The sequence below is a fragment of the Acanthochromis polyacanthus genome, chromosome 12, assembly GCF_021347895.1.
Source record: "Acanthochromis polyacanthus isolate Apoly-LR-REF ecotype Palm Island chromosome 12, KAUST_Apoly_ChrSc, whole genome shotgun sequence".
Taxonomy (NCBI): Eukaryota; Metazoa; Chordata; class Actinopteri; family Pomacentridae; genus Acanthochromis; species Acanthochromis polyacanthus.
The window spans coordinates 24,472,096-24,493,384 of NC_067124.1; the positions used below are offsets into that span (position 1 = coordinate 24,472,096).

The 21,289-nt window shown below is 43.3% G+C and overlaps 1 protein-coding gene and 1 pseudogene across 1 annotated transcript; both read right to left on the reverse strand.

Annotated features, from left to right (window-relative positions):
- Positions 1-5: 5 nt before the first annotated feature.
- Positions 6-1,745, reverse strand: LOC127536526 (nicotinamide riboside kinase 2-like; annotated as a pseudogene).
- An 847-nt stretch (positions 1,746-2,592) lies between these two features.
- Positions 2,593-15,535, reverse strand: onecutl (one cut domain, family member, like). Its single transcript, XM_051957163.1, is given in 13 exon segments — positions 2,593-7,578; positions 14,316-14,472; positions 14,474-14,564; positions 14,566-14,597; positions 14,599-14,808; positions 14,811-14,870; positions 14,872-14,964; positions 14,966-15,031; positions 15,033-15,070; positions 15,073-15,093; positions 15,096-15,209; positions 15,212-15,276; positions 15,278-15,535. Coding segments are annotated over 13 exon segments (1,350 nt in total). The 5' UTR covers positions 15,370-15,535; the 3' UTR covers positions 2,593-7,267.
- Between the last annotated feature and the right edge of the window lie 5,754 nt (positions 15,536-21,289).

Consider the following 21,289-nt stretch of genomic DNA (forward strand, 5'->3'; position numbering starts at 1 on the left):
GTGTGTGTGTGTGTGTGTGATGCAATGAATTAAAGCTACTTATATCCAGTTTTTAAGGAAGATTTTAATTGATGAAGCCAATTTCATGCATTTTTCTTGGACGAATAAAATCCAGTTTAAGACTACAGTTGAAGACCATACAGTCAGGGGCAGATCCAGATTCATTTTAGTGGGGGGGCACAGGGGGGTACAACAGATATTTTAGGGGGGCCACCGAAAAGTTGTATGAAAAAATGAAAAAGCAACTGACCTCTTGCTTTTACAAAGTATTTTTCATGTTTTTTTTGGCTCTTTAACCCACTAGGAAAGCTGTATATGACCTTTTCATTTTAGACTGTCAACATTCAAATTATGATGGACTTGTTTCTTTGTTTATGTCAATTACAGCATCATTAGCTGCAGCATCTGCGTGTCATGTAAAACTGGTAAGCTCAATGACAGTATCCTGAGGCCAATTAAGTGACAAATATTGTGCAAGAACAGCACTATATACAACCCTGTCAATTTCCACTTCTTAGAATGTTTACTGACAATTATTACACCTAAAATAAGAAATAATATTCTGTACTTTTAGCAACTACTTCTCAGCTGTAAACCAGAAACATCATAGGGTTCTGTATACTAATCAGTCTAAATCAAATGAGTTCTACCCAATACACAGTGAACAACAACAATCTGTATCCTTGATCTGTGGTGAAATAATCTGAAATGTGCTGTGCAGTAATGTCAATTTTAAAATAAAATAAAATACAGTAAGTAGCACTCTATACATTTAATAGTAAACCTGAGAACAATAATAAACAGTAACAATACTCCATATTCTTAAATCAATACAATAAGCAACACTCTATACATTTAACAATAAACCTGAGAACAATAATAAACAGTAGCAATATTCCACATTCTTAAGTTATTTAATAGTGCACAGCTCAGCACACATCATTATGTTCTGCATAGAAATCGCAAAAAGCTGCTCTCAATCTTTCACAGTGAGCAGATGTTCTTGTGTTGCAGATACATGGCCCAGACGTGGCCATCGAACAGGCCATTCTTCATATAGGATGGACATAAAGTAACGGTGGTTTATAACGTTCATCAAAGGCCTGTAGGTGTAAAGCAGGAAGCCCTCCACAATGAGGATGTGAGTCTCCTCCTCCTCTTTGTGGTCGGACTTTTTGACAATCTCTGTGTCCAGGGTGTTATTAACGCCATGAGACTTCTCAAACTTCCTCGAGTTCTCCAGCCACGCGTAGATCATACTCATCATGGCGTCCATGTCCAGACCATTGATGACATCGTACTGCTTAAAGCCATCTTCACCAACTTCAATCTGATCTTGGGGCTAGAAGAAGTCATCCTGATGGACCACGCAGCAGTTGGGCAGGTTCTTTATCAGGCGGTTGGTGAGGCTGGTTTTCCCTCCATTGACTATGTCGTCAACACCAATGATGTACTTCATGTTCTCGGATTGGTCAAAGCTCGGAAAAAGGGTCAAAAATGTCAACAAAAACTGGGTCAGGAGTGTTTGGACGTCGAAGAAAGCTGAAAAAGAGAAGGTTGCAGCAGGAAACGTCAACTACTCAAGTCCTTCATGACACTGAGTTTAGTGAGTAAGGTAAGAGCAGTGTTGCTTTTAATGATTTTTTTTTTTTTTTTTATAAAAAGCAAATATGAGGCTTTTATTTTTCTGGAAGTAAAAGGAAACATTGCTTATCCGTAGTTTCGCTAACTTAACTTTAGCTGCACTTTCATCATGTTCTAACTGATAGATCATTTTTGTTATATTAAAATAGCTGCACTTCCTTTGTATATTTGGTCGTTTCTTATGTTGCTGCTGTTTCATTGCAATTATATTTTAATAATATCACTTTAAATACTCATAATTGAAAAGAAAAAACTGGCTCTGAAATGATCAATGAACTGATGCGTCTATCTTGCTCTTTTTCATTCAGTGGTAGCCTCGTAACAGGATGTAGGAGAAGAAAAACCTTTTTTTCCCCAGTTCTTACATATTTTGCATCTTTTTGCATATTTCACAACTATTCGCATACTTTGCAACTTTCCGCAATTTCCCCGCATAAAATGGCATAAAAACCCTGCATATTTATTCGCATAATCAAGGATTTTAGCCCACATAATCAAGGATTTTTGCCCGCGTTTTTCTAACATATTCACAAGTACATGAGAACGCAAGTAAGGACAGTTACATACTGAGAAACGGCCACAGTCTTCTTACTGCAAAGGTACAAAGCTGCTCGTCTTCTCCTCTGGCATCAGGAAACATCTTCAAAGCTTCTTCAAATCCAAACAAAATACAATCAAAAGATCAAACTAACGTTATTGGTGCATTCATGTGCAGTCGGACAACTAAGTTGCGTTCAGGAGCGTCGGAAATCGGAAGATCAATGAAATTTCTAACGAAAATTTTGGGGGCGCACACGGGGTGGCCCCATGGAAGATCCACCACCGCATACAGTATTGGATAACAGCATTTTCAAAAAATATTTATGTCTGTATTTGCCTTAAAAACCCAGAGAGCGTCCCAGCAAACACCTTCCAACAAGGTCAGAAGAAAGTCGACAGAGTATAGCGTTGGGTTACAAATGAGTCATTTTTATTTTTTTAGTGCAACATCACAACAAACAATTTTCACATGAGGTATTCAAAGGGATTTTTCTTTAGTTGTTGATACAAAATGTCCCACCATGATTGACGTTTAAAGTGTTGTGTATCTTTTTTAAAGCCTTTGGTTGGTTAGCCACATTCATTAGTAAGTCTAACACATGGACAAGAATGGCACGATAAAGCATGGTGGGCCGAGTCCAAGCTGAGGAAACCCAGACTCAGTCAAATACTTCCCTCAGCTCTTCCCCGTTTAAAGCTTTTTGTATGGATTTCATTAATTCCTACTTACAACAGTGGGATCGAACAGTATTTCAACTACACTAAACATTTTGGAAAAAACGGGTGGGAAGGGGTGGCTTACAAATGTGGAAAAATAGCTTCTGTCTCCTTTGACCTTTTTTATTTTGGGATGAATGCTTGATTCTTGGGCTTTTCTATTACAGCAAGTCGCATGATTCTAGTTTTCAGAAAACAAGGAATAGGCAACGTTGATTACAGCAAGATCCTCCTTGCTTGGATTGTCACCTCCTTCTTTTTGGTCTTGAAAATGATTTTATTTATATACAGAACATGGATCAGTGGGACACTCTAGCATACTGGACTTCAGCTTTGGCTGGACGGGAGGCCTCGTTCGACTCCTGTTACAGATTGATTCCAGCACATTTGGTTTGGAGTAAAAGGCATGAAGAAGAGACGGATGGACAGACAGGATAGATAGATAGACAGACACCCTGACAGGATGGATTCTTTGGTTAAGGAATATCTTTGCCACACAACATCTCACACAGTTGAGGTAGATGGGTAAAGTCTTCATGTACACACACGGGAAAAGGTGGGGACAGACAGGGGGACACTGGAGTTTACAAAGTCGAAAGACTTCCATCTGAAGACACTGCCTCATGTCAGTTTCTCAGTTCCAGCTCAACATAATACTGTTTTATGCAACATAAATAATTAGCACACGGAACCCCACTGGTGCTTTTTGAATCCTCTGAGTGCTACGGTAGCTCTGATAGGAAACTGCTAAAACTACCTATGATACATACTGATTCAGCAGTTACCCATTAATCTTTGGTTGTTTCTTTTGGTTTAAACATCATCAAAAAAAGTTAGGTTTTTTTTGCCTTTTTTCTATTTTTTTATTCTGAAAGTATATATTATCTTTCAGTTATGCTATTTTATTATTTACGTGCTCCTCAGAATTGCTCTGCAATGGCCTCGGCTGCCAGGCTTGTCTCTGGGTCAAGTTTCTAGAAAAGTCACTAGGGGGTGCCGCAGGCTAAAATGGCAATGCGGATCACCTGCAGCAGCCAACTGGATTCACTCCTTCCTCCCTCCTCCCCTCTGTACAGAAAAAGAAGAGCTTCCCTGCTTGACATGGAGCAGAAGGTGGCTCAATACAAAAAGCTCCGTCTCCATTTTAGGCTCCCAGTCAGAGAGACAAAGAGAAACCTGAAAGGTGTCACCTCAACTTTGATACAATGGCAGCGGTGAGCAGGGGTCAGCAGATGAGTCTTCAAGCTCTTTCATTTTTATATTTTTTTCACCCTTGTACAGACTCAACCACACATCCCCACCACCGCACCCTTCGCTCTCAGCATGCTTACAATTGTTGCTCATTAAAGTTTAATTCAGCTCCATGCCCCACTACTCTAACACCTCCTGTTCCTCAAACAACCCCCCTCGCACACCACTATCACCTTCCTCATTCTGGATGATTCAGCCTCCTCTCTGATCTCCCCCCGCCCCCTTTGAATGCCCCCTAAAGCCCACAGGTCTGGCCAAGAGCGGACCCCAGACCAGATACCCAGAGAGGAGACGGTTTGAAAAAAGCCTCCCCTTTGAAGTCCGCGAAAAAGTCGATGGCCTCTTTCATGACCGCCCGTCTTTCAAGTGCACGCTGTGAAAGGGGCCCCGGCAATCCGGCCCTTCCAACGTTAAAGACAGAGAAAGAGAGAGAAAATGAGACAGAGAGAGAGTGAGGGTGGAAAACTGCCAAGCTAGCCTTGCCACTCTTTGGCAGCATTTACTCAGGGGTCAGAGAATGAGATCTTAGGTGACTTTCTCCTGATTTAGGCATCCAGCACACAAAACGCTGGAAAATCAAATCACTTGTGCTGTGCAAATTGCTGGGGGAACCGTTGAGGACCTGGAACAAACGAGATGAGGAACGAACTCTTAGACTCTTGAAAGGCCGTGGACATAGGCCACAAACCTGAGGCATTACAATCAAATTAGAGATCTCTACAGATGAGAAACCAACCGGAAGTACCCCTCAAATTCAGGGACAAACCCTTAGACCTTACAAGGCTAGAAATGATCTCTAAGACTTTCAGAACCATAGGTACATGAACCTAAGATCCCCTGAAGATGAGGAATGGTACAAAAACCCTATGAGACCAAGAACAAACTCCAAGACCTTCAGAACCCTGGGAACAGAAGTCCAATATCCTCAGAAGATGGGGAAACATATTAAGAACCTCAGAAGACTGGGAGTGAAGCCTTGGAACTGAGACAACTGGCAGAAGGGTTTGGCATATGGAGGATGGTGAGATCACACTGAGTTGAACATAGACAGGAGTGTCTGCACTGCACTGGGGAGGGCGTTAGGTGAGGGAGATAGAGGTGTCACAACCATGCATTTCCCCAAGCAGACACACAGTACGCATGTTTGCATGTGACCCTGAAGGACTCAACTTTGAATAGCACTTCAAGTGGGTCCCAAACACTTAACACACTCCGCCACATGGCATTGGTCTAAACACAACTTTACAAGCAACTTGTGAGCCTATGGGATGCCACATCATCTTTGTCATTATTATTATTGTTATTATTCATAGTATTATTCATTATAAATATTATCACAACATTCAAACAAGCTTTGGCCTTGGCGTTAAGAGCTGACAGCAGAGACATTTGCAAGTGTAAAGAATTTCCCCATTATTCTACAAAAAAACAAAGAAAACAAAACAAAAAAAAAGGCCAGGCCTTAAAGATAGAGAGATACGTAACATCACTGGGTAGGTTGGGCTGGATTGGGTTTGGGATCGGGGTACTGGGTTTAGGGATTCAGGCCGTACATTCAGGGAGGCAATGTTAATCTTTGGTATTACGATGGGATTCTACAGCTAAAAGTGCCCATCAGAAAAAGTCTTCAGTTTCACACAGACATACAGAGCATTGTTAAATAAATACTTACAGTATATAGATAGCATAAATAAATAACCAAATAAATAGAGAGAAAAGAAAAAGGGAAAACAATAAATACACAAATGCAGTAATAAATACGTTGATCAGATCAGTAATTGCATTTGAAAGGTTCTTGGTTTGATTTATCTATTGGCTATAAGGAGGCATGTTAAAGCCTTTCCTTTGTGGACCAAAAAAATGACCTTGTACGTCAGCAGGGCTGAAACAAACTGCCCCACACTTCCAACGTGTTTCTATAAATAGAGCGATGTGCTTGAAATCTGTACAAAAAGGGCGGAAAGAATCACATTCTCCATTTTCTAGACATCTGTAAAAAAAGATTTCGTAATGGAGCAGAGGTGTGTTACAGTTATTTGGAAATGAGTGGAAAAAAATACTACAATGTCACTATACATTGTGTCAGGTGTACCTCTTCTCCATGATGCCTTTGTGTTCAAAGGATGTTTGTCACTTTTCTCTTTTTTGGCTTGATTTTGAGTCAAAAATGGCTGAGGAGCTTCCACTTGGAAGCTCAGTGAGAGTCTTAAAGCTAGACGGTTGCACCAACAAGTCTGTTTTTGCGTCCTATTTGTGTTTATTGATTCTGTCCTGGCATACAGCGAGATGCACTGTGGTTCCCCCTTGAAAACTCTGATTCATTCAAGGCGGAACCTTCTTGACAAAAAATACAGGAATGGCTCCTGTTGATGGTAACTGATTGAGAGCTGGGAGTCATGGACGCTACAGAACCATCCTGATAATTCCAGGCTCCGAACTTGGAACAACGCCATACAGTCCCTGGGAACCATTGCCATGGAAACACATGCTAAGAAAGAGGAATTAGGTTCTTCAGAAAAAAGTGAAAATTAAAAAAAAGTCTTTTCTTCCTCTTTCACCTTGATTCTTGAGGAAAAAATAGGACTATAAGAACATTGGGGGAGGATTAATGTCTTTGGATGATGGCGAACACTTTTGATTAAGAAGTTACACAATGGAGCTCTCTGGATGTGAGCAAACGGCACCTCTTGATTCTTCACGTTTGCAGAGATGAGAATAAATTTGAAGGTACACCAAAATATGCTTCCTCCTGATTTGTAATACCCTCATTATCTCTAATCTACATAATCAAAATAATGCAATGAGATGGTGTCTATGTAAGGGTGTGACTCTTCTTTGAGTCAAATACTCTTTGCACCCTTGACTATACAAGCAGGGCCTCACACCCTGCAATCATATCACTCTAGGCATCGCTCCCCTTCCATTTCAGGGGAGCAATCAACTTTGGTTTGGGAAAATGCTTCATCTTCATAAAATCATCTATATTAGCTGGCTCTGTCGCTCCTTCTGATAACGAGGAGGACATTTATGACGGCTGATCTCTGCCTAGACCAGTCTATGTGCCCCCTTGCTCCCTCAGCGCCCTCCCCTCCGCACCTCCTCGGCGGGTCCGTCATCACGCCGTGCTGCAGGACACTGCGGAGGAGGAAACACTGGAGCCCGAGGAACCGGTGGAGGACGGACGGCCCTCATCTGCCCACTTGTTGAGGTTGCGTCGGCGGGCGTTCATGAAGAAGTTGCTGACTGTGGAGAGCTCCAGGCCCAGCTGCTGGGAGATGGTGACCTGCAGCTCTTTGGTCGGGCGGTGGTTCTCCCTGAAGATGGCCATGAGCGTACGTCGCTGCAGGTCCGTGAACACCAGCCGAGTGCGCTTCGGGCCCTGGTTGCGCTCCAGTTTGCTCTGCTCCTGCTCCTTACGCTTGCAAGCTGCAGGCAGATGGATAAAAGATAAAAAAATTTTAAAAAGGAAAGGGGGAAAACAGAGTAGATAACAGACTGGCTGGCTAACTAGGACAAATGGATAAGCTGAGGGAAAGTGGATTTGTTGAAAGAAAACAGATTAGCTAAGCAACTTTGATTAGTTAAAAGAGATGAATCAGCAACTTGTTTCATTGTGCAGTAAAGGAATCAAGATGTTCAACCTATCACATCTTATTTCCAGTGAGCTGCTGTAGGCTGCTTGGAGAGAAAAAAACTCCATCCAGGCCAAAGCTCTGACGTTTTTCATCATGGTTTTCATTATTCTCTTTAATTACTTTTTGGAAGACCGTCTATATTTTTACATAGATCTGGCCTGAAGACAAATTACAAAATATGGTGTCGTCATTCACTTACAGTTTCTATGTCTTCCAAAAAATAATCACATTCAAAAACATAAGCAGATGCACAGCAAAGTTGTTGTTTTTGTTTGCAAAATTATTCCAGTACTCGTCCTTTTCAGGTGCAATCTTTAGCCTTTTTTATTCTCTTTCTTGCGCTACAGTGGACTTTTTGCCTTTTTACAGTACTACAGTAACTTATTTGCTGTTAAATCAGTTACAGTACACACTGACTTTAGCTCATTTATGTCTATTTTACCTGTAAACTGCATTAAGAGAAAAAAGAGAAAATAATAGACACATTCCGGAAACATTAAGCACTAATTTGCACATTCATGTGCAAATTAGTGAGACATATTAACCGTACAAAAGAAAGAATAATGTTTTTTTTTTCATTTGACCATAGAAGATGCTACATTTTAGTCAGACCTTAGTTAAAATTCATATATCTCTGTAATGTGTTGCCCTCAGAGGATAGAAACATTCATTATTTCTTAGCTCAGTGTCAAAGCGGTCCATTTTCAAACTGGTGAAGTGTTCACAGAGGTGATGAAGCCTTCTGGTAATTTGTTTTTCATCCTTTTCTATTTTTTTTATACATCAGTCTTGTGAACACCAACCACAAATTTCAAAAAAAAAAAAAAACAAGGTCTGGGTTAAACACCACTGTAGCCGCGGCAAGCCCGCCAATTATATAATCAATATTTGCTCATGAAAAAGTCTGAAATTTAAAAAAAAGGAATAAAATAAAATTACCCTACACACCACAAAAAGAACTGGATTTTGCTCAGTGAGGAAGAAAAATAGCCTGATGTGTGTGGGTTGAGCTCAGATCCATTTTGAGAATCAGACGAGCATTTTGAATTCAGGCTGCATGTTCCTCTGCATATCCATCGCTGAACCTTTCACCTCTAACACGCTGTAATTCTGTATTTACAGGAAACACAACACCAACCTCTGCCTTTGTGTACCGAGCCAACTTCTCCTCCCCTCCTCTCCCGCCCTCCCCACCGCCGCCCCTCTCTTCCTCTCTATCCATCTCCCTCCACTTCCTCTCTTTCCCTTTCCCTTAGTGGACACTTCAACATCATTAGTTTCTCATAAAAGTCATTTACATGTGGCGGCAGTGAGTGAGTAATAATCACTTTAGGGGGAACTAATTTATTTCTATTAAAGGCGGGTTACGTCAGGGGTGAGTGAAACAAGCAGAGTCGGCATTGCCCAGGGTGTTTAGAAGCCTTAAGTGGACTAAAACATATTTGGGGGAGTCGTGCAATTACCTAAATGCACACTTTAAGAGGTTTCAATCAGCACTGCGGTTGTTGGGAGACTGTTTTGCTGATGGTATCAAATGCGTTTCTAAGTGTAAGCACTGGTGTATGTGCACACAACACAGCGGGGCATGCACACCAACACACACACACACACACACACACACACACACACACACACACACACACACACACACACACACAAATACACACACGTGGATGATTAGTGCCTGCACTGGACTCTTTGTGTGTTTTCTTGTTTTAGTTTAATACTGTGATTTTTGTGTGTTATTGCACATATTAACCTGATTATTTGAATTTAAGCTATTCTTTAATTAGTATGGAGTTAAATTGCAGCCTGACATGTTGATGACATTTTGCAGACCTTCAGAATAAAATGCTGGCATGGCTCCTTGAGCAAGAAAGATTATTATAGACAGACTATTCCAACCTGTTTTCAACTTATTCTTGCAATTTTATGTTGACTGGTTTTGAAAGGAAGAGAAATGACACTTCTCTAGTGGAGACTGGCTGAAATAATCTTGCATCTGGCAGTTTTATCCACTCGTGTTAAGAAAACAGAAAAAAAATAGACTGCGTTGCTCCATTATTGACAAAAATGACTTGATTAGATGGAGATATCAGGTGGCAATAACCTTGAAATCCTATATTTCAAACCTTAACGTGCTCAGACACAATCCACCTCACACCAGCTCACAAACATACATTATAGAAAGCACAGATGCTGCCTTTTGCTCTCACAACAGCACTGACACGTTCAATTGATTGGCTTACAGCTTCCCATTGAGAAACATCTCACACAACAGGGCGGCTGTTGATGTTTACTGTATGACCGGCTTCTTCACTCCTCAAACTCACGGCGGCAAATTTCTCTCATTAGCAGAGTTCTCGAGAAATAAGTGTGACCTTACTGTCGTCTTTTTCCACCGCCAATGGCAACAACAGCATCAGAACCAGGTCCAAGAGCTGCGCGTGCATGTACTCGGCATCGCTTTGCTTTGATTGCTCTGACATCCAGCTGAGTTTCTGAAACTTAAGTACTCAACTGGACATGAATAAATCTCCCCGTGAATTCCCCGTGAACATTCTCCTCTAAAATCATTATCTGAAGGAAATGTTTTGACTCGGGGATGCACTCTTGTCAACTTGAGATTACTGGGCCTGTTAGCTTTTAGGCATCCAGAGCTCGTTTGCATTTCTGAGAGTTATCGAACCACGTCTCATTAAAATCTGAACAGGCCGAGATGTCAGCGGCATGTCAATATCACCACAAGTGAAATCTTTTTTTTTTTTAGCTCCAAATGCTACATTTTTCACGGGTGTTACACCATCCCTACCATCAATATTTCTGTGTTGGGGGCTGGGAGGTGGGCTGTGGCGATAGAAGGTATATACAGTGGTGCACTCTCAGCTCATGTAGTAATGAAAGGAATGACATGATAGTGCTGGCTAGCTCGCTCGTAGCGTGGATTTATGGCTTGTTGGAGGAGTCGCGGTGTCCTCACGGTCTCCTCCTCCTCCTCGCCTCCATCCCATCCTCAGCTCGCTCCCTTACTGACGATCATAACGCCGACCATTAAGTAAATGCTTCCTTATGCTGTAATCATGTGTAAAAGGCTCACAATTACCATGCTATAAATCCCCAGCACCGGGGCTACTCCTGGAGACATAAATATTCCCCTATAGGCTTCTTATGATCGTGGGAACAGCCCCTAATCATGATGTATGCCCCTGTCTCGTGTTGCTGAAACGTGATCGAAAGCCCTTTCCCTACCCCCCGGCGTCTCAACCTACACCCTCCCACCCCACCCTCCCAGCCAGAACCCCCCCCCCCCACCCCACCCCTCGCTCTCCCTCCCTCCCTCAAAGCACCCCCCCCCCCCCCACCACCACCACCACCACCACCCAGCCCCAGCCCACCCCCTGCTGATTTCTTGGGCCAGGGCTGATAGAAATTATTGATTAAATCTGTGCAGCTCAGACTCCTCGACCCACAGAGGCTGGTTAACCCCTTCAGCGCCGGAGTAGGGGGGTGTGGGGGAGTTGCAAGAGTCAGATAAAAAAAAAAAACACACACACAATAATAAAAACAACAATCCCATTTAGCTTGATGCTGCACGACTCTAAGGCTGCGTCGGCCTGCTTGCGGTTCCTCATATGCAAATGGAATCGCTTTGACCTTGAGCCTCGCGAGCCGAATGTGAACTGTACGCAGTGAGAGGTGGACAAGGCTTGTGGCTTTCATTACTGTGGGGTGGTGCAGGCACTGGAGTCGACACGTAAACCGCATTGACCTTTCTTATTCATTTAGACCTTTAGTCAAGGGCTTCGGCCATCATCTTTAAAGTTATAGTCTCTGATCCCCCCCTCCTCGACTTTAAGTGTCAAAGCACGGCTGTGTGGTCTTATCCTGCCTTCTTCTTCGACTAAATCCTGATTGCCTCCTCCACAGCCTGAGGTTGGTCTGGAGATGCATCTCATATACAGTGCAGTAATCCATAGAGCATACACACACACACACTCACACTCTCACACACAAACAAGATACTGCAGATAAATCCAAGGATCACCTCCTCCATGTTAGCAAAATGTCTCTGCAGAAAGACATTATTTGCAAAGACAAAATGGCAGCAACTACACTCCATAATTACTCTGCGTCGAGCTTCGGTGAGAGCTCTGCATAGCCCTCCACAGAAAAGACATAGTTATGGAAATAACACGGCGCTTCTAGCTGACACTAAAGGGTCTTCTATGTATTTAAGCGATGCTGCATTAAGGAGGATCATCTTAAACTTGAGGCGTGAAGCCAGAGAGCACTTGAGCTATCTTCAGACTGGGGAGCACAGGGCACCGCGCATTCTAATTCCAGTCTCGATTTACCGATGCGGCCGAGGTGTGTGTGGGCCAAAGCGTGCTGCTCTTCCCATGGAAATCAATAGAGGCTTGTAATTAAACAAAAGGGGTTGGCCAGGGGGGGAAAAAACACAACAACCCCCTTCGGAAAGTAGGTTATGTAGAAAAGTGCAGAGCTGTCCAAATTGTGGCTTTGCCAAGAACTAAATATGCAATTTCAGAGTGTGTGGGAGCAGAGAGAGAGAGCAGCATTGTCAAACATTAGCACACTTCTCTGTGTAGGGACTTTATTTTTTATGAGTCTGATTGATCGGTGCTCGGACTTGGCGCACTGACTCGTTAAAAATAACGTTGTGTTTGTAAAGATGAAGAAACAAGGATGCTGCCGAATAAAGAAAAAATGATTGATGATTAGGCATCTCCTCCAAGGAACAAAGGGCTGTTTAATCGTGGTGACGACTGCACAGGAAAAAGTGTTTTGCATACAAACCATTCACACGTCGCAGGATTGGATTAATCAAAACAACACTGCAGTCAAATTACAGAGCAAACCCCCAAGAAAAGTCATCTTTAGATAAGAGGTTTGCTTGTGATTCTGTAAACGTTTTGCTGAATGGAGGATGTACACATGTGCTCTCCGAGTTGAACAATCAAAGATCAATAATTGTGAAGGGATTGCAAGAGTGCACAATCATTACCTATGAACCCCATTGTGTTGCCGGGCTTAATCAGTCGAGCTGCTGACAGAGAGCGAAAAGCAGTGATCAACTGGGCAGGCTCACACACATGTACAGCTCACAGACCCCCGCAGTGAGCAGACCACTGTCACATCCACACACACTCGTCTATGCTCATCTCACATTACTGTGTTCACTTGGATCTCTTTCTGTGCTCCGTGTATCAGATGGGCCCTTGGTCCCTGTGGAGGGACAACACTGTAACACGGCACTGTACCGCGTGCTGTCGTGTCTTTCAGGTCCACCATCCCCAAAGAATATTAAATGTCAAGCCAGCAGATTACAATGTGCCTTTCAAAAAAACAAAAAGACAGAAAATCTCTGCCCTGCTAAAAATCTGTATAAACATCCACTAGGCCTGCAAGATGAGTTTTTTTTTTTTCGTGCTATTGATTCATTTCTTTTTAATATTTGTCAAAGTTAATTGTGTAGGTAAAGTTTATAAAATGTCAGAAAATATGTGGGGGAAAAATGCAAAAAGCACTTTCTTAGCCTCATGGTTATGTTTTCAAATTGCTAGTTTTGTCTCTCTCCCTAAAAATACACTGACAGCTCAATGAAACACAACAAAATGTATCAAATTCTCACATTTTCAGAAGCTGGAAGAATCTAATGTTCATCTTAGTGTTGCTTAATGACAAAATCTCATGAAAAATTTCGCAATCGACTAATCGATTCAGCAGTTCCAGCTCCAGATAAATCTCATCTTTCCTAGATATGAGGAATCTCACCAACCTGCAACGTGCTCCCTCCAAGCTGAGCAACATTTGTATTTAGCCTCGCAGTAATTGCCTCAGTGACGACGTTGATAAAAGACGTCTGGCAAACGCTCAAGTCTAATTTGCATCAGCTACCTTGCCAAGTCAACTTCAGTCAGGCGCTGAGCAGATATAAATCACTGCTCAAATTAATCAATCGCTCCAGAATGGCATATCTGCACAAATTATTTTGTGGGCTCAAAAGCGATTAAATTGCCAACCGCTGCTCACGCTGATCTATCATGGTCTCGTCTAAGAGGAGGGCAAATGTCTGGTGGCTTTGTGTTTATTGTGAGGGCTACTGTATTAAAATCAATAGGAGCCTTGTTGGAAAGCAAAGGTAAACAAAGGAACAGCGACATACTTGGGCCCTGTTACTCTGCTGCAAGACGTCCTCAATGGTGCTGCACGTTCTGATTATTGCCCCAGGCTGGTGGAGCAATAGCACCAACGGTGGTAAAGTTCCACAGATGCGTGTTAGAAGAAGGGAAACATCCAGTGTGATGCTTTTGCTTTTCCTCATTGCATCCAACCTGGAGCTGCATACTGATTGCTGGAGGGAGAATATTTTTGGAAGGACACGGGAGAAAGGAGGTGTGTTGGGGAAAACAAGGAGAAGAGAACGTGTCTGTTTTTGTGGTATTCGTGCGAGTGTGTATATGTGTACATGTGTGAGGCAAAGAGAGAGCAAAGCCACGATCTTACCCTCCACGCCGGAGCGAGGCCCATTCTTTTGAAACGCGGGCTCCTGGAGCCAGCGCGACATCCTCTTAAAGGTCTCGCGGCCGGACTTGAGCTTGCCCCAGGGCTTGGGGTTCCTCAGGAGGTCAGACAGTGTGCCCTGTGACCTGCACAGAACCCTCTTCAGCAAAGATGGCCTGAGGGATGCTGTACCTCTTCAGCTCGGTGATGATCCTCTGGGCCACGTCCCTGGTGTTGATCTCCTCACCCGGTGCCGCCTCCGCTGACTTGTGAGCCCGGCAGCATTGCCCTCGCCAGGCGAGGACGAGGCAGACGATGAGGAGGCAAGTGCTCGCCCATCTTGCGGCCTGCTGGCTCGGGTGATGTGGGGCTGGTAATGCTGGCTGTAGATGTGTGGGTGGTGGCTCGGGGCGTGCTGGTGAGCCTCCATTTTATTCAGTTGATGCCCCACTGACACATCGCCTCCTCCAAGGCCTGGTGGTGACATTTCCGCGGCCGAAATCCGTTTGTCCTGCAGAAGAGGCTCCCCCCATGGACGTCGTAGCCTCCGTGGAGCATCTTGACTGCCATTGCCATTGGGGCTGTTGCCCAGACTGCCATAGCCGTGCATGGTGGAGCCCAAGCCTGAACCTGTGGAGGGGGGCGACAGGCTTTTGGGACATGGCCAGTTCCTTCCCATATGGGTTGTAGAAGTTGGTGCTGAGGCCTCGGTCCTCACGCTATGAGGGTGAAGCTGCCAATGACGTTGCTGACCGGAGGCAGGGGTGATGGTTGATGTGGGGTGGTGGAACTTGTCGCTCGAAGGGCTGCAGGGGGTCAGGGTGGTGTAGGTGCTGCCAGAAGCTGGACGGGGAGTTCGCCCACTGTAGCCCAGTGCCGACATGGAGTGGTCGAACCTGGGGGACGGGGCTCAGGTTCCAGAGACATGGAGGAGCCCCCGAGGAAGGCCTGGGGAAAGCAGCTGAAAGTCCCGTGAGTTGCAGCATGCCCTGCCGTCCTGGCTGTGGGCCAGATCAGAATGCTGTGGGAGGACATCTCCCCCTAGACTCCCATCCATCTTCAATTTCAGCGAATAAATGAGTATTTCTTGCCCCTGTGTGTTGTTGCTCTTCTTCTTGTTATTGTGTTCAACAGCCGGGCTAACAGTCTGGAAGGTCTCTGTTACACCAGACTATGGATTTATTGATTGTGAATTAATTGATTTCCGGCTTATGGGGTGTCTAATTAATATCTGATTAACGTTAAGTACTGTCTTCAAACTCCCTCAAACTCCCAGAAAACCAGTTGCAACGGCATCAGGGAGCTTTAATTGTGGGTTTTACTCGCACTTGTGCATCAGCACTCTGGCTTGTCTCTTTGGTGCTCAGCTGTGTCTTCGGCAGGAGCCTCGCTTTTGTGCCTGCGTGAGACAAGACAAGCGCTTGTTATTCCCTTTGGGTTTAAACTTTCATCCGCACAGAGACAGGAAACAGCGAATAACGTGTGGTGGCTCATTCTTTAACAATAATTCACACTCAGGCATCCAAAACCAACAACAATGAAAGAAGCACTCGGGCGATTTTGCCAACGCACATCCCGCGGAGCACACGAGAAAACAACCGAGATCAATGTTTAAATCACTTCACGCTGGTAATAACTGGGATTTTTGTGGTTCTTATGCAAAGTTGTGAATACAGAAGCAGCGCGCATGCGAGACGCCCGCGAATTACCGGTGCGTTCGCCTATTTGGCTCCACATGCACGATGCGTTACTAACTACCAAACACGACGGCGATCCGGACACAGCATCAGCAGCAGGAGCAGCTTTCACGGGAGATCCGGGGGAAAAAAAAAACTCTTACCTTTATGATCCACTTCTCAGAGCGCGTTCGCGGCTGTTGTCCGTCCTGTGCATCTCTCCGATTGTGTCGCCGACCAGCCCTGCAGATTCACACAATTGGTCCGCTGCGCCCCGGGGGTGCTACATTCACCGAAACCAGAGTGCAAAAAAAAACAAAAAAAAGGAAAAAAACATCTGCGGTTACAGACGATCCTCTCTCTCGTGCTCTTCGTTTTCCCTTGTTTTTTCCCCCTCTCTCTCTCTCTCTCTCTCTCTCTCTCTCTCTCTTCAGTCTTTGTTTTTGCACTCCAAAAATCTCCGGGTCTAGCCTCGTTTTTTGGCGTAGTGTGTTGCTCTCCACTAGCAGCTTTCCTCTTTTCTTTCATTATCTCGTGAGATTTTCCTCCTCCTCCTCCTCCCCTTCCCTCTGCCTGCACTTCATCGATCTCACCCAACTCTTTCTCCTTCTCCTCCTCCTCCTCCTCCCCCCCCCCCCCCCCCCCTTTTTTTTTGCTCACATTGACTCTGCTTTCAGTGGCGTCACGGCCTTAAAAATCTGACAGATGTGCGATGAAATTCCTACTCCAATTAACCCTTTCTCTCCGGGGTGGGGTGGGTGGGTGGTGATGGTGGTGGGAGGGAGAGAGGGAGAGGGTGGGAGGTGTGGGTGGAAGGTGGAAGGGATGCTCCCTTTTCTCATAACCCCACAGGTTAAAGCCTTTTCTCAGCCGATCGCCTGCACACCTTATGAATTATGTGCGCACATCCCGGTCATTGTGCTACGCTCGGCTGTTTATCGTGTCTGATCAATAGATTTTACAGGCTGCGGCTAATGTCATTTTGTCCTTTTTATGTAACACGTTGATGCTATTGCTGCTGTTGTCACTGAGATACATTATCTGTATCATGTAGATGGAATGGGACGCAGCCATATGGCACACAAGTTGTTCTGTTATTTTTATATATATATTTTAGGATTTTCTTATATTTCTAATTTCGTAATATCAGTGTCTGGGTTGAATTAGAAAGCTCTGGGATGGTATTTGAAAAAACTGAGTAAAGGGTGAATATGCAATTATGTGAATCGCCTCAGTAACTTATTGACTTCAGTAAAGAAAAAAAGAAAAAAAAATCTAATTTACTCTCTGCTGTGCGCCATCTTCACGCCATACCAGAGCCTGCGTTTTTTCCTTCTTTTTTAGCACCAAATAGTCAGAAGGATTTTGCAGATGTCTTTCTTCTCCTCCTTCTTCCTTTAATGCCTCCTGTTGGTTTCAGACAAATGTAAATCCCACCTTTCAGGATAAGAGCTGTCAAGTGACGCTCATGTTTTGCTCAGCTCTTAATCAGCACTCAGCGCGCGGCTCCATTCACTCACACCGCCAACACTTCAGTCTGGAAAGTCCCTCAACAAGATCAATGCGACCCTCCTTTTTTTTTTTTTTTTTTGCAGAAGACCCACGACCTGCTGCTGATGCTGCACCACCACTGAGCACTGCAGGCCCGAGCGAGTGCATGTGTGCCAAGTGCCAAAGTGTCCCCTTAATGCCACTTTGCGTAAATTTACGCACATGTCCGCAATATACATACTTGGTTCTACGTGAAGTGGCATTCATATATATTTTCTGGCTGCGTGTGCGTGCATTCAGGCCCGCGCTTGCACTCAAGCTGCATGCCTGTGTATAAACTGGTTGTGTATCTATATGCTGTCGCTGTATGCGCATATGAATAAATAATACATCTAGTCTGCATTTCCAGGCCTCTGCGTGCGTGTTGCGTGCACGCCGGCCTCCGAGAGAACCAGAGACAGACAGAGCAGGGAGGCAGAGCGCATACTAATCTATCTCTGTCTAGTTTAATTTCAGAGATGAGCAGCGTTTGGGAACAGCGAAGTGCGCGGTGTGGGACCCCCCGGAGCAGATGCTGCCCTATCGATCCGCCCGCGCGCAGCCAGCACGGAGGGATGCATGTTTGGATGGCGAGTTGCTGGAGGTAAAAATGGTCAACGGCTACAGAGCGAAAATAAAAGGTCCTTTCGGAGGTCGGGGTGAAAGTTCACCTTCTGTGGCTGGAAAATCCGAGAAGGCAGCCTGACACCCGAGCTGCAAGCGCCCCAACTTCTTTTTTTTTTTTTCTTACACTGCGGGCCTGGAAGGAAACCGACACTCCGATGGGATGCTCAGAGTGTGGGGTTTGTCAACGCTGGGGCATTCAGCCACACAGAACCATTACAATAATCACGGAAAAAGCCCCCTGTTCGTGCGTAATGGCGAGTTAGGATGAAAAATATATTTCATTAACTGATGAATTCAAGCCTCAAATCTTTTGATCGCCAGTAATAAGGCCATTTCCATTTTAAGCATCTCGCTGATGCTCTCAGAGTCACTTTCCTCACACTGAGTGCAGCAGCAGGATCAGCAACATTACAGCCAAAACATTTACATTTCAGCCATTTAGCTGATGCTCTCAGAGGGACTTGCAATGAGGGGAAACAGTGGAAGCTTGAATTCCTCCATTACCAATACAGGCAATAAATATACTGGGGAATACTCACGTTTTAGTCATTTAACAGCAGCTCTTATCCAAAGTGACTTCAGATATGGTGGGTGTAGAATAAGCTTTTAATCTAAAGCCAATACTGAGCGTGTGTAGATTTTTGACCATTTAGCTGATGCTTTCATCCTGAGGGACATGTATGGCTGCATCAAATACTGGTTCGCCAATAAGACAAGCAGCCAATAGCAGGAGGGTCAGGGGTCAGGGGACATGGGTGTGACCTTAAATGACCATGCATGTGCAGGAAATAAACAGAATCAGCCACAAGATAGACAGGAATGGCTTTTAGCTTTCTGGTGTTGCATCGATTAAGATTGCAGAGAGAGAAATTGCTCCTCCTGAGCAGATGAGTTTCCACCCTGTGACTTGTCAAGATTCATAAATTCAGATTTATTAAAGAAAAAAAAATAAGCAGGAGAAGAAGGTGTTTTCTGCAGCCATGAACGTGCAGGGAATACAGGACAGGAAGGCCTAAGGAAAACACCGAGCAGCAGCAGCAACAGGATAAAAGAGGGAAATACAGTAACATTTTTCATCCTGTGTTTTACACTCGCCCCCAAATCCGCTGTTTAATCACCGAGCAACGTGATCACTTATTGGTAAATGATAATGGATGGAGCGTGGGGTTGCAGTTTGAATGAGATATTGACTCACTGTTTGCAGCAGCGAAAAAAAAACAAATAAAAAAGAACTAAATGACGATTTTATGCAGCGGTCCATCAGGGAGCTGATCAGAAGGATTAAAGGAGCAAAAAGCAGCATCTTTTAATTTTATTGGCTTATATTGAGAGTTTTCGCCTAAAGAAGAAAATTGAACTGCAAAGAGCCTACAGACATGAAATACATTTATTTACAGCTTGTCAAAAATCTCAAAAATAATAACAATAATAATAAGAAACAGTATATTTATATATATATATATATATATATATATATATATATATATTATATATATATATGCTAAATATAAATATGATATTATAAACCTTTTCTGTCTCTCAGTGTGCGTCCACTCCAGCAGTTCTACCTACACATCCTGTTTACACACAGCAGCCTGCAGTGCACAATGATCACACAACACCAGTACTTACATTTTCAAGTTATTTATTGTCATATATAATAACACATTTTACTGTACATTTTGGGCAGTCAATGCTTCCATCCCTCATTTTCAAAGGAAAACTAAACTTGACGCTGTTACAAAGTTTTCATCTCCAAAAAAAAGGAAAACCTCACAAATACGCAAACCGGAAACAAAGATCAGCAGGGATGCATATTAACAGATATATGTTGTATATTTATTATTGTGCTGGTGGTGTGTTTTTCCTCTCCATATTCGCAGACGGTCTCTTACTTTAACTTCTTTTTCATTTTTTGCGCCGCAGCATGACCTGTTGTAGCGAATAGTCTCTGTTTGCTGCGTTCAAATGCACCACAGTTGCGCATCCTTATGTCGAATAGTTGCTGTAAACGTGTCTGCGTGGTAATCCAACCCAAACAATTTTAACCGTAATTTCAGGAGTGTTTGACAGTGATGTAGGAGTTTTCTGTGTGACACAAAACAGTCAAAAAGGGCTTCCTCCACTTACGACTGTTCAAAACACACGCACAACTTTCTTGCTCATCGAGAAAAACACTTATAATGTATCGCACAGTAATTAGTATTTCCTGCTCCAAATGCTTTTTAATAAAATAAATTCAGATTTTTTTAAATTATTATTATTTAGATTTAACTTTATTTGCCTGCAGTGGTACATACATATAAAATCCTGTTGCTCACAGAGTCAAAGTTTGCCTTTGAGAAATTTCCATTTTTTTCAAATATAATTTCAATATTTTAGTTTTCAGCGTTTGATGGAAAATTTTACAGCAGGAAAGCAAAACTTTCAGTGAAGATTGAAATTAAAATCTGTATTTTTGCTGCAAATGTAGCTTATTTCCTTAGAAGTCCTTCATTGCTTCTCAACACCTTTTCAGTGCCTGTGTCAATAAAACAGTGTAAGAGGTAATAATGTTTTATTTAAAAATGAAGGAAACAGTGTTTAAAGTGGCTCAGTATTAAATTCAGATTTCATTGCTGCAAAATGTATTAATTAGTTTTGTTCTTTTTAAAGAAAGGTGTGTGTGTGTGTGTGTGTGTGTGTGTGTGTGTGTGTGTGTGTGTGTGTGTGTGTGTGTGTGTGTGTGTGTGTGTGTGTGTCACTGATGCTGAGACTGACTTTCAAATTTCATTTAAGACAGAAACTACAGAGACTGTTTAATAATAACTGTTTTATATACAGGATTGTATATAAAAAGGAATCAATAAATGACATACATTTAGGTTAGAAAAAAATAAAACACAATGGAATATTTTCCATTACAATCAAACGCAGTTCGGTCCCATTTACAGTATTTTAATTTGAAATTCAAACTTTCACACTCTGCCATAATGATACTGTCACTGTGACATTGCACTGTTTTTCTCTTCCTTTTTTCCTTGTTGTCATCTCCCTTTTTCTTTTTTTATTTCCCTCCCATCCCTAACAAATCGATAAAAATCAATTATTACCACGAGACCTGACGTTACACAGATCACAATGTGAATAATCGATAACTGAATT